At 43.9% G+C, this 13,816-nt stretch overlaps 2 protein-coding genes across 5 annotated transcripts in view; both read left to right on the forward strand.

Moving 5' to 3' along the window:
• Positions 1-13,816, forward strand: part of LOC144889489 (uncharacterized) — an 880,122-nt gene that overhangs the window by 670,681 nt on the left and 195,625 nt on the right. The gene's annotated exons all lie outside the window — the stretch shown is intronic.
• The window catches only part of LOC137421904 (glutathione synthetase-like), a 205,674-nt gene that overhangs the window by 103,217 nt on the left and 88,641 nt on the right, over positions 1-13,816 (forward strand). For all 3 annotated transcript variants that reach the window (XM_078769822.1, XM_068108437.2, XM_078769819.1), the window contains 3 exons: positions 3,512-3,628; positions 3,963-4,043; positions 13,000-13,077. In XM_078769822.1, the coding sequence (XP_078625948.1) occupies positions 3,512-3,628; positions 3,963-4,043; positions 13,000-13,077 (276 nt within the window). The remainder of the gene's footprint in view (positions 1-3,511; positions 3,629-3,962; positions 4,044-12,999; positions 13,078-13,816) is intronic.

Raw genomic sequence — 13,816 nt, forward strand, 5'->3', positions numbered from 1 at the left:
TGCCAAGGAAGGACTTCGCACGATGGAGGATGCCCAGTCGGCGACTGGCTTTGGAGGCCAGATTTGAAATATGGTTTTCCCAGGAAAGATCATGGCAAATAGTGAGACCCAAAAGCTTGAGTGACAGAACTTCTTGGAGAGGATTATTCAGAAAGTGGATGGGAGGGTTGTCCAGTCGGTCTTTTCGGAGAGACATCATAAGAGTGTGAGATTTATCAGGATTGAAAGACATGTTCCATTTGTTTGCCCAGTCTGTGATTTTGTCCAGGTCTGCAGAGAGTGAGGAGGCTGCAGACTGCCGATCTGAGGGATGAGGAATGGAGCGACAGAGAGTAGAGTCGTCAGCAAAGAGATAGAGAGGATTTTCAAGAGAGTCAGAGAGATCATTGATGAAGACCAAAAAAAGCACAGGGCCCAGAACACTACCTTGGGGAACTCCAGCCTGAACAGGAAGAGGAGATGAGAGAAACCCATTCAGGGCCACACGTTGACTACGACCAGAGAGGAAGTCCGCCAGCCATGCGTGGAGATTTCCATGGATACCAAAGGAGGAGAGTTTGGTGAGCAGAGCAGGGTGCCATACCGTATCGAAGGCACGTGAAATGTCAAGGGAGACAGCTCTAATTTCCTGTTTGGCGTTGAGGACCTCCATCCATTGTTGAGAAAGCAGAAGCAGCATGTCCAGAGTAGAGTGACCAGGTCTGAAACCAAATTGATGATCAGAGATCAACCCATTGGAGAAGAGGAAAGATTTCATATCTGAAGCAATGATGGATTCCCTGACTTTGCTGATAATTGGGAGAAGGCTGATTGGTCTGTAGTTGCTAGGATCTGTTTTTGCACCTTTTTTGTGCAAAGCGGTGATGTTGGCTGATTTCCAAGCAGATGGCAGATGACCTTGAGCAAAAGAGAGGGTGAAGAGAACAGGACGAGGGAGTGAAAGAGCGGAAGAACATGATTTTAGGACCCGTGGGCTGATGCCGTCAGGACCAGTTGCAGAATCAGAGTCGAGGGTTGACAGAAACTTTTCCACCTTGTCAGGAGGAAAGGACACAGAGTCCAGGAGCAGCTGGATATGACTGGGTACGGTGGGTACAGAGAGGGATGGGTTTGGGACACAAGATTTTGAGGCAAACACAGAGTTGAGGCATTCAGCTTTTTTGTGACCGAACCGACGGAACCGTGACCGAACCGTGACCGAATTGCGATGAAACGTGACCACAACCTTCATCACCTGTGATATACCAAAATTTGTTCATCGCATTAGAAAAATCGGGCCCTAAGTAGGCCTATTGGAGGAGGCCCCCTATCATATATCATACCCACCATAACACCCACCCATTGCCCCATTGCCCCACTATCTGATTATGCCCTTCGGCTTGTTATTCCATGAAGCTTAAAGAAATGAAAATTACCATTTTGGGAAAACTCATTCATATCAATACCATTTCTCAGCATGGAAGGGAAGCCAATTGGTTATCCTGTTCTGGAGTTAAAACCAGAGGTTACAAAAATTGTTACCAGACTAATGATTTCCTTACCCGATGTATGAATACCCTGTAATTTTTTTTTTTTTTTTTGTATACAGAGTCGAGGCTCGTGAAAGAGCTAACATTTATCAAAGAAACAAATCAAACAAACAAGCAAACAAAGTATATAAAAAGGGGAGCGGTCGACAAGATGGGGAGAGAAGGGGAGGAAGCACACAAACACAACATTTGAGAGCAGGGACATCCAGAGATGTTTAGGAGGGAGAGGGCTTGGGGGGAGGCAGGATAGGTATAAAACGCAAGGACACCAAGGACTTCCAGGAAAGAAGACAAAAGTCACCTCAAAAAAGTGGATTTGGGGTGAAATTAGCAGGGGTAGAAAAGATCAAGGTTTTGGATGGGGGAAGATAAGAGATGGTGGTGAACAGCTGTTTTAAAGACCTGGAGGGAGGAGTGGGATTGAAGAGAGTGAGGGAGTTTGTTCCAGAGGCGGGAGAAAAGAGGAATGAAGGAGTGAAGGTGAGCAGAAAGTCTTGATTTTGGCAGTTTAACCATAAGAGGGTTGCAGGCAGATCTTGTGCGACCTGCAGGAATATTTGGGGGACAGAGCCCAGAGAGAGCTGGGGGAGCAAGGCCGAAATTTAAAATTTAATGATAGAATATCAGGGGTGTCTTAACACTGGTAGTGCGTGTATGTGCAAGTAGCTATACTCGATGATGCAGCAGCTTCCCAGATCCACATCACTTCACTAGCGGAGCGAAAAGTGAAGATTGCACCAGAAGCCAATGGAGTGTGGGATCTTATGCTCGATGACCTTAAAGATCCTATGTGTGTCTTTTGTGAGTACATCAAATTATACAAACTAGCAACGGTACCCGCCTTATGGGCGGGGCTTCAATTTGGAAGCCCAAATGAAAAGACAAAATATCAGAAATTGAAGGCTTTTATATTTTAAACGATTCATATAAACATCCGTTGAATCGTATCACATGCAAATCATCAAAATCTAAACAGTACATGGCGCCCATTTTGAAAAAAGATTGAATTCTGCAAAACGGAAGCGGCCGCTACACGTCTTTCTCAGTCGCACGTTTATGTGTGAAGAGTGCACGCCGAATCTGTAACACGGAAGCGGCCGCTACACCTGTTTCTCAGTCGCTTTGCACACGCTGCCATGTTACTTTGGAGCCGCACGTTTATATAGGAAGCGTTCGTCAGGAGTCGATGTACTCTCTCCTGGTACGTAGAATAAACAGTATTTGTAGAATTTCAACAAAAGCCACATCACTGTTCATATCGGTAAATATTATTCCATCGTGTTTGGAAAAACTGGAAAACTGGAAAATTGGAAAACTATATAGCCTATTTTACTCCAGGATGTCCTAGGATTACCAACCCAAATATCGTTGCGATCGGTTCAGCCGTTTTTGCGGTACCTTCGAACGGACAGACAGACGGACGGACATTTGGTGAATTATAGTAAGATATAAAATCAAGTTGAAACTAGAATGCACTCAATGGAGGTGCTGACTCACCCGGTTGTTTTCTCAAAATGCAATACCGCCCCAGAGGGTGCTAACCTGTTTTTATATTTTTGCTAAGTTCGTTATATATTTTTCCTTTTTGGCTAAAATTGAACTATTATGATGCTATTCACAACATGAAGCTCTGTACCAAATCTTGGGATTATAGTTGCCCTCGTTGTCCAGTTATTCTGTGGACAAACAGACAAACACACAGACGGGAATCAACGAAATACTCATGAGCTCGGCCTACGACTGCGGCACGAGTAAATACTTGCTTGTAAGGTTGTAAATAAGATTGTGATGAAGAATGATACGCAACTGCAATGGCCAGCAGGTTTTGAGTGATTCAGTCAATTTTATTTATTACTATTTATCCAATTATTTATCGACACTCAGCACTATGGAGGCTGCTGTGATCACGTGATCCTGCTCATATCAAACATGGCCACTGATGCAGCTCTCTCATCTGTGTTTTCCCAATCCTTATATTCCAGGCGTACACTGCACGCTGCTGGCCTTCACCAACTTGTCAGTCTTATGCCTGACAACAACCCTGTTTCCGCTATTGCGGACGCCGTTGCTTGTGCCTGGAATCTCTTCAACAACCCTGAGTATACATGTGGTTATCTTATCCTTACGTCTTTGATAATAAGTCCTCCCTCTCCTCTCCCAATTGCTTTCACGTTAAGGGGTGGTAAAACTACCTTTGCCTGGCAGGACACCCTCGGCCTAGAGGTATGACACACTTGCTTCTGAGTTGTTTGGGTTATAATCTACTACCATCCTGGAGTTTCACAGGCAGGGCGATACTCCAATTTCCCAATTTATATGTTTTTTTTTCACTGGACTAGGTAGCATGCAAACTGTTTGGAATGTATTACACCATGTGTGACTTGGGCGGACCGGCTTCCATCACATGGTGTCTACGTTCTATGCCTTGCGCAGAGCGGTGGTGCTTGTGGTTTGTGAAACGATTGAGAGGAATGTGTTCGACCAACATTGCCTGGAGTACATCTTACAAGAACGGTATGAAAGTAAAGCATTGGGTGTTTGTAAGTCGGCTTTTAAAACACTTCATTTACATTACTTCTCAACATATTCACACGATGAAGACCAGAGAATTGTCTATGAAAGAAAAACAAGCAATTTGGAAGCGGAAAGAACAGAATAATTCAATTAGAACCACAGCACAAAAATTTGGAATAGCAAATACAACAATTTGGAATATCTTCAAAAAGAAAGAACCACTCGTGTACTTAGCAATAGACAACGGCCTCGGAATACAACGACATTTGATGACAGAAAAATCATCAGAGCTGTGAAGACAAACCCAAATACAACTGTCAGTGACATCACAAACAACCTCCAGAGTACAACAGTGAAAGTATCACAATGTACCGTTCGCAGAAGATATTGACAGCAGAATTACAAAGGCTACACCGCAAGATGCTCACCTCTCATCAGTAACAAAAATAGAAAGGCCCGATTAGAATGTGCAAAAGAAGTACAGAGGTAAGCCAGTAGATTTCTGGAGCAACGTTTTATGGACAGATTAGACTAAGATAAACCTTTATCAAAGTGATGGAAAGGTGAAAGTGTGGAGAAAGGAAGGAAATGCAGATGATCCAAAGCATACTATTTAGCACTATCATCTGTGAAGCATGGTGGAGGTAGTGTCATGGCTTGGGCTTGCATGGCTGCCTCTGGAACTGGCTCACTCATCTTTATTGATGATATAACTAATGATGGCAGCAGCAGAATGAATTCGGAAATGTACAGAAACATTTTGTCTGCCTATGTACATGAAAATTCCTTCAAACTCATTGGGTGACAGCGCTTCACCAAGCAGAAAGACAATGACCCAAAACACACTGCCGATGCAGCCAAAGAGTTCATCAGGGGAGAAAAGTGGAAGATTTAGACTGGACAAGTCAATCTACTGATTTAAATCCAATGGAGCATGAATTTCACTTAATGAAGATGATACTAAACTAAGAAACCCCCAAAACCAACAACAACTGAAAATGGCTGCAGTAAAGGCTTGGCAAAGCATCTCAAAGGAAGAAACCAAGGGTTTGATGATGTCAATGGGTCACAGGCTCGATGCAGTTATTGCATGAAAGGGAGATGCAACCAAATACCAACTATTATACTACTTTAACTTACTTTAAGCTAATCTGTTCCAATACTTATGCTTACCTAAAATGGGAGGACGATCATAAAAGTTGCTATTGTCTTACAATGACATCCTCCGTTGTGCGAAGTCCTTCCTCGGCACACCTGAGCTCCTCACCACATACAAGGCTTTCATCTGCAGCTCAATGGAATACTGTTCTCCCCTATGGGCTGGTGCTCCTGCCTCACCTGGCTCGGCTTCACGCTGTTGAATCCAAAGCTTTCAAAATCATTGGAATCTCCCGCGATGAAGCTATCTCTGAGGGCCTTACACTCACTCACCGCAGGCAGGTAGGTGGTCTTTCTGTCTTCTACCGACTCCTCTCCGGCCTTGCTCCCCCAGCTCTCTCTGTGCTCTGTCCCCCAAATATTTCTACAGGTCGCACAAGATCTGCCAGCAACCCTCTGATGGTTAAACTGCCGAAATCTCGGCTCTCTGCTCACCTTCACTCTTTCATTCCTCTTTTCTCCCGCCTCTGGAACAAACTCCCACACTCCCTTCAATCCCTCTCCTCCCTCCAGGTCTTTAAAACAGCTGTTCACCACCATCTCTTATCTTCCCCCATCCAAAACCTTGATCTTTTCTACCCCCACTAATTCACCCCAGATCCACCTTGTTTGAAATTCCAACTTCTTTCCTGGAAATCCTGGCAGTGTCCATATGTTTATACCTCTCCCACTCTCCCCCCCCCCCCCTTCACATGCCCCCCCCCCAAAGCCCTCTCCCTCCCACAGATCTCTCGATGTCTCCATGTCTCTCGGTCCCTGCTCTCAAATGTTGTGTTTGTGTCCTTCCCCCTCTCTCCCCATCTTGTCTACCGCTCCCGATGTTATTTGTTTTATGTGTCTGTTTGTCTTTCTGTGTGATTAATGTTCGCTCTTTCACGAGCCTCGATCTTGTATACAAAAAAAAAAAAAAAAAAAAAAAAAAATGGTAAAACATATATATACATAGAAATACTAGGAAATAGAAACTGATTCTGCAGCCGGACCAGACGGCATCAGCCCACGTGTCCTAAAATCCTGTTCCGCCGCTCTATCTCACCCTGTCTCTGAGACCCTGTCTTTTGCTCAAGGTCATCTGCCATCTGCTGAGAAATCAGCCAACATTACCGCTTTACACAAAAGGTGCAAAAACAGATCCTTGCAACTACAGACCAATCAGCCTGCTCCCAATCATCAGCAAGGTCATGGAATCCATCATCGCTTCTGACATCAAATATTTCCTCTTTTCCAATGGCTTGATCTCGGATCATCAATTTGGATTCAGACCAGGTCACTCTACTGTGGACAGGCTGCTTCTACTGTCTCAACAATGGATGGAGGTCCTCAGCGCCGAACAGGAAATCAAATGAGGCATCTCCCTTAACATATCTCATGCCTTCCATATGGTCTGGCACCCCACCCTGCTCATCAAACTATCCTTTTATGGTATCCATGGAAACCTCCACTCATGGCTCGCGGACTTCCTTTCATGTCAAAATCAACGTTCCTCTTTCATTCCTCTTTTCTCCCGCCTCTGGAACAAACTCCCACACTCCCTTCAATCCCACTCCTCCCTCCAGGTCTTTAAAACAGCTGTTCACCACCATCTCTTATCTTCCCCCATCCAAAACCTTGATCTTTTCTACCCCCACTAATTCACCCCAGATCCACCTTGTTTGAAATTCCAACTTCTTTCCTGGAAGTCCTGGCAGTGTCCATATGTTTTATACCTCTCCCACCCCCCCCCCTTCCCATGCCTCCCCCCCAAAGCCCTCTCCCTCCCCACAGATCTCTCGATGTCTCCATGTCTCTCGGTCCCTGCTCTCAAATGTTGTGTTTGTGTCCTTCCCCCTCTCTCCCCATCTTGTCTACCGCTCCCGATGTTATTTGTTTTATGTGTCGGTTTGTCTTTCTGTGTGATTAAAGTTCGCTCTTTCACGAGCCTCGATCTTGTATACAAAAAAAAACAAAAAAAAAAAAACGTGTAGCTCTAAATGGAATTATCTCATCTCCTACTCCTGTCCAGGCTGGAGTTCCTCAAGGCAGTGTTCTGGGCCTTGTGCTTTTTCTAATCTTCAATAATGATCTCTCCGACTCTCTGGAAAATCTTTTTGCTGACTCCACCCTTTGCCGCTCCATATCTCATCCCTCAGATCGGCAGTCTGCAGCCTCCTCACTCTCTGCAGACCTGGACAAAATCACAAACTGGTCAATCAAGTGGAAGATGTCTTTCAATCCTGAAAAATCTCACATCTTCACTATGTCTCTCCAAAAAGACCATTTGGAAAACCCTCCCATCTACCTTCTCAACAACCCTCTCAAAAAAATTCCATCACTCAAGATTTTGGGTCTCACTATCTGCCATGATCTTTCCTGGGAAAACCACATTTTCAAGCTGGCCTCCAAAGCCAGTCGCCAACTGGGCATCATCTATCGTGCAAAGTCATTCCTTGATACACCTGAAGTCTTAACTACATACAAAACTTTAATCCGCAGCTTTATGGAGTACCTACTGCTCTCCCCTCTGGTCTGGTGCTCCTCCTGTGGTAACTTGTAACTGTTGCTTTGTTCTGTTCTTCCCAACATCTTTGTTCCTTTCACATTTCTTTCTGCCTTTTCACATTTATCTTTATTCATTTTAATTCTTGCTTTTTTTCTCTCTCTTTCTTAATCTATCTGTCTTAGGAGAAGTGAATCCTTGCAGAAAATGTTCTGTAAGGTTCACTTGGCTGCACGTGGATGGGTTTGAGGGTAGAGGAGTATAGCAGCTGAATCCCGAATCCTATCCACGTTCTTCCTGATGACTCCATCTTTGCTCTACTTCTTCTGATTCCTTCTGATGACTCCAATGCAGTATTTGGTTTTCCATTTCAGCAAACCTAGCTCGGTTTTCCGTTGCGCTGAGGCTGAGTCAATGGGTCTTTCACTCTCTCACCGCAGGCCGGTAGGTGTTCTTTCTCTCTTCTACCGACCCCTCTCCAGCCTTGCTCCATCTGCTCTGTCTGTCATCTGTTCCCCCCCCCACCCCCCATTATTTCTGCAATATGCTCAAGATGTGCCCGCAACCCCCTTCTGGTGAAACGACCAAATCAACACTCTCTGCTCACTTCACTCTTTCATTTCTCTTTTTTCCATCCATTTTTTTCCATTACCTGTCTCCTTTCTTGTTCTCATACATATCTATCTATCCTTTGTCTGTGTCCCTTTTTTATTTGTGTCTGTGTCCCTTTTTTGTTTGTGTCTGCGTCCCTTTTTTGTTTGTGTCTGTGTCCCTTTTTTGTTTGTGTCTGTGTCCCTTTTTTGTTTGTGTCTGTATCCCTTTTTTGTTTGTGGCTGTGTCCCCTTTTTGTTTGTGGCTGTGTCCCCTTTTTGTTTGTGGCTGTGTCCCTTTTTTGTTTGTGTCTGTGTCCCTTTTTTGTTTGTGTCTGTATCCCTTTTTTGTTTGTGGCTGTGTCCCCTTTTTGTTTGTGGCTGTGTCCCTTTTTTGTTTGTGTCTGTGTCCCTTTTTTGTTTGTTTTTTCCCCCGATGTTGTCTATGCATTGGTCACACTCTGCTCTGTAATTTAGCTCTTCCTTCATCCTTCACCTTGATATACAGTTTTTGAGACTGAGGATAGAATCAGGAACACTGGAGCAATTTATTCAGCAAGGTTTAGAGCATGATTAGAAACAAAAACTCGGATGGATAGAATAGAGGATGTTAAAAATAAGACCGCTTGTTGAAAAGAAGGGCAGGACAATTATATGAATTCAGATGTCTGTTTGTATGTTTTGGCAAATCCTACATGTATGTGTCAGATTATTTGGATTCAAGAGATTTATGATAGACAAGTGTAAAGGGTTCTATTTTTTTTTAAAGGAAACAATATATCATCGTTCAGTGGTGTCTCCTTTTTGGGAAAGTTGCTTTAATATAAAAAAAATGTAGGGTAGAGGTTAGTGATGTCATCACAGGGAGGCATTCGGGGGAGCAACATTTGCCTTTCCTTTTGGCAATGTTTCGACAAATTAATGGATACCATCTGTGACGCGACTTTTAAACAGAATTTGTTTTTTGAAGCATTTTATTCATTCCTAGTACGTGAAACACCCTGCAAGCCAAGCTTGCAGAAAACGCATTTTTTGGAATGCCGGTCACATTTTCCATTCAACCATCATGTAATTTGTTTTTTTTTAAGTATCCATGGTTACGCGCTCCTGTATTGAAAGTTTTATGTCAATCGCTCCAGCGGTTGTGGAGAAAACAACTTTAAAATTGAATAAAGGTGGAAAAAGGAGGACATTTCCAAGCTGTATCTCCTGATGTTGGGACTGTTGGGACTTTCGGAATGAAAGTTTGCATCAATAATATTGTTGCGGATCCGGGGGTCGGCGCTCCCCTTACCAAGGGGGGGTTAGTCCCCTTGTCTTTTCAGCTGGCCGTTCCCCCAGTCCTGGAAGTTATACCGCTCCTCCGTGGTCGAGATTGGCCAGGGTGATTGGTCAAGATGGTGTCCCAAATACCTGCGTGCCAATCCCTCTGCAAAGCAGGGAAATAACTCCCGCTAGAACCACGGACAGGTGGAAATTGCCGAGCGGTTTAGCAATCCGCGATTCGAGCCGTTAGCAAAAAGACTAACCCGATTCTGAGCGGTTCTAATCGTGCCACGTATATTCAATTGGGAAATCACTAAGACGATCGGATGGAGAGGAAACCAAAGTAAAGGAAGAACACAGGAATTTATTATACAATGTACAACTATCAAGAAGAAAAAGAACACACAGTGCAGCCTTATACAGTCTTAATTAACACGCCCAGGACAGAACAAACAGACTTACATGAAAGGGGAATAGCAGGAAGGAAGGTCCAAGCAGATGGGCCAGCATTGGCTCCGGCCCCGGTTCACGCTCCACTCCGGTCCACGCTCCACCTCGGTTCAAGCTCCGGTTCCGCGGCAAAACCCGGCAGGCAGCGCAGTTGGTATTGTTGGCGCGGGCGGACCGCACATGCGGGGGGTTCATATATCTGGGAGGAATTGCGTCCGTGAATCGGAGGAATCGTGACCCGTGACTCTCCACCCACGTCTCTTGTCGTGGATCTCGTTCTCTCGGCACTCTCACTCCAACGGTGTCACTCTCCCGGTGGACTCAGACTCTGACTCAGACTCTCGAAGGGCTCATCTCATCTCTTCGGGCTTCCTCACTCATCTCTTTAAGTAGTCCGCGCATGGCGCTTATATGGGGCTGGTGTAAATCAAGCCGTGCGCTTATAGGACACACCCACCGGTGAGCTCGCCTCGGCCCTGGTTGGTCGCGAGGGCTCACCGGCTCTACCCTTGATGACTCGCTGATGGGGCCACGCCTTATCCCTGGCGTTCCGATAACTCCTCCCCCTTCTTTACCAAGCTGGAGCACATGGGCAAAGGAGTCTTGGGGGATAGAAAACCACTCTCCGCCGAAGCTTTCGAGAGCAGCTTTGGGGCCTAATCTTATTTAATTAATGCAATGCAGATTCAACTATTGGAAACAGAGCCTTACCTAAAACACAGACTAATGAAATAACTATAGAGTTCCTAAGGTGACCTCCGTGTGGCATATGGACTAACTAGGGTGCTATCTTTTAGCCTTTACAAAATGGGAATATTTACAGGGGATTATTTATAATGGATTATTATTTACAAGTGCAGGTTCTAAAAACCATAACAATATGAATATAAATTTATGCAGGGTTGATATAATTTTTTTACCTTGCCCTATTTTGTAAAGTCATGACCCAATTATAGTCATTTTAACATTATTCACCAAAACCTTGACTAAGGCCTGTCTGATCAGAACAAAATTGCCCTCTCTAGGTCACCTATATCAAGCTGCATCTCGGCTTAATTTATGGCACACCCCTTTGGGTATGCCGTAAATTAAGCCATTTAGGTTTTAACAATTAAGCCATTTAGGTTTACCACACCCACGTCCCACAGGAATGGTAAACCACCATTTAGGTTTCTCTCCTTTTTCTGCCAATGTCCAAGCTGTAGCTCGGATCTGTTGGGATTGTCGGAATTAAATATTGCATCAATAATGGGGAAAAGCATGCTGGGTTGACATTTTTTTGATCTTGACCTAATTTTAAGGTCATGACAATTATAGTCATTTTAACATTTTCACCAAAACTCCACAAACGCTTGTCCGCTCAGAAAAAAATTGCCCTCCCTTGATAGCGTAGAGCAAGGTGAATTTACGCTTAATTTACATCATACCCCTCTGAGTTAAAGGTCAAGGTTAAATAGCGCTCTGATACAATTTACACCATATCCCACCGAGTTAAAGGTCAAGGTCAAATTGCGCTTTGAAAAAAAAAAACGGATTTTTTGTCATGAATTTTGCCATTGAGGAATCTCAGACGACTTGGCTTTCCAATATGTTCTTGCATCATAAGAGGGTACCTGCACTGAAGTTGTGCACCTGATATTTGATTAGTGTCCTTGACCTACTTTTTTCGGATTGTGACCTCGTTAACAAAAAAACATCCTTTTGATGATAACTTGAATAAATTTCCTCCAATTTTATCCCGAGATCGGTCGACCCCTGGGTATATCCGTCAGTATAGAATTTGTATACCCAGAGTACACCTATCTTGGGTTAATGATGTCGAGTTTTATGCTTTGATTCCACATGGGGGACACATTCTTTTTCATTTGACACTCTATCCCGAAATGTTGAAGGTCAAGGTCATATGGTGGTCCAAAAGAAATGCCTTCCATAACCTTCCAAGAGTAAGTTGCAGGCGATCACCAAGGGAAAGTGTCCCCTCCGAGGCTTACCCTTGCCGATCGCTTTGTGATCGCAGATACATAGTTGTCCCCCGTCGCACCGCGGAACGAAAGGGGGACTATGGTTTTCCCCTCCGTCTGTGTGTCCGTCCGTCCGTCCGTCCGTGCGTGCGTGCGTGTGTGCGGGCGTACACACGTGCGTGCATAAGCGAAGGACCGCATTCGAATTTGGTGTGTGGGTGCAACCCACGTCAAAATCCAAGATGGCCGCCGCCATGTATGTCTGATGCCATGTATGTCTGAACATTGTGAGCGGAATATCTTGAAAAATAAGTGAAATACCAACTTTTAATCTGGTGTGTGGGTGTACCTAAGCATAAGGAAGAACCGTATTGAAAATTGGAACGCCACATCAAAATCCAAGATGGCCGCCGCCATGTATGTCTGAACATTGTGAGCGGAATATCTTGAAAAATAAGCGAAGTACCAACTTCTAATCTGGTGTGTGGGTGTATCTAGGCATAAGGAAGAAGGCTATTGAAAATTGGGTCGCCACGTCAAAATCCAAGATGGCTACCGCCATGTATGTCTGAACGTTGTGAGCGGAATATTCTGAAAAATAAGCGAAGTACCAACTTCTAATCTGGTGTGTCGGTGTATCTAGGCATAAGGAAGAAGGCTATTGAAAATTGGGTCGCCACGTCAAAATCCAAGATGGCCGCCACCATATATATGTCTGAATGTTGTGAGCAGAATATCTTGAACAATAAGCGAAGTACCAACTTCTAATCTGGTGTGGTGTGGGTGTATCTACGCATAAGGAAGAACGCTATTGAAAATTGGGTCGCTACGTTAAAATCCAAGATGGCCGCCTTCATGTATGTCTGAACCTTGTGAGCGAAATATCTTATCATTGCATGTTTCCTGCGTCTTCCACTTTGTCAACTCACATCACTTCCCCGACGGGGGACCTAGGTGTAACACTTGTTCACAATTATTTTTGCAATGTTTGAATGTTTTACATAAGATGGTACCAAAATAACTGGGTCATGTCTTTGTGTCCTCTGTTACCAAAGGTGCATCCCTGTTCATCGACGAACATTTCATGAGATAGATCAACAAGCAAAGCTTGATGAAGATGACAAACTTTACCTGTAAGTGAAACAAGCAAAACTAGAAATCTTATTGGTAAAAACAAATACAGTCATGTACTAATTTTGTTTTCTGAATTTTTTGAACTTTTTCCTAGACTACCAAAAACCGAGCTTCGAGCTGCACGTCAAATTGACATGAAATATATTTTAATATTATTACAGCTACCAAAATTGAGTACCTGGACTCAAACATGCGGGAAAAGTTTTCCCAACAGATACATTTTAGCAACGAGCAACGGTACCTGCCCTATTGGCGGGGCTTCAATTGGGAGGCCCAAATGAAAAGGCAAAATATCAGAAATTGAAGGCTTTTTAAAATTTTTAATGAGGTATACGTATAAACATCCGTTCAATCATACCACACGCAAATCATCAAAATCTAAACAGTATTTGTGGAATTTCAATAAAAGCCACATCACTGTTCATATCGGTAAATATTATTCCATCGTGTTTGGAAAAATTGGAAAATTGGGAAAAAATTGAAAAAACAATATAGCCTATTTTACTCCAGGGTCTCCCAGGATTACCCACCCAAAATTTCGTTACGATCGGTTCAGCCATTTTTGCGGTACCTGGGAACAGACAGACAGATAGACAGACATTTGGTGAATTATAGTAAGATTAAAAGTTGCTCAGATTATCCCTCATCCAAAACCATGATCTTTTCTACCCTCGTTAACCACCACCCACCCCAAGCCACCCTCCTTTCAAATTTCCAATTCTTCCTTCCTGAGAGTTT

Source organism: Myxine glutinosa, chromosome 1, assembly GCF_964187855.1.
Source record: "Myxine glutinosa chromosome 1, kmMyxGlut1.1, whole genome shotgun sequence".
Classification (NCBI taxonomy): domain Eukaryota; kingdom Metazoa; phylum Chordata; class Myxini; order Myxiniformes; family Myxinidae; genus Myxine; species Myxine glutinosa.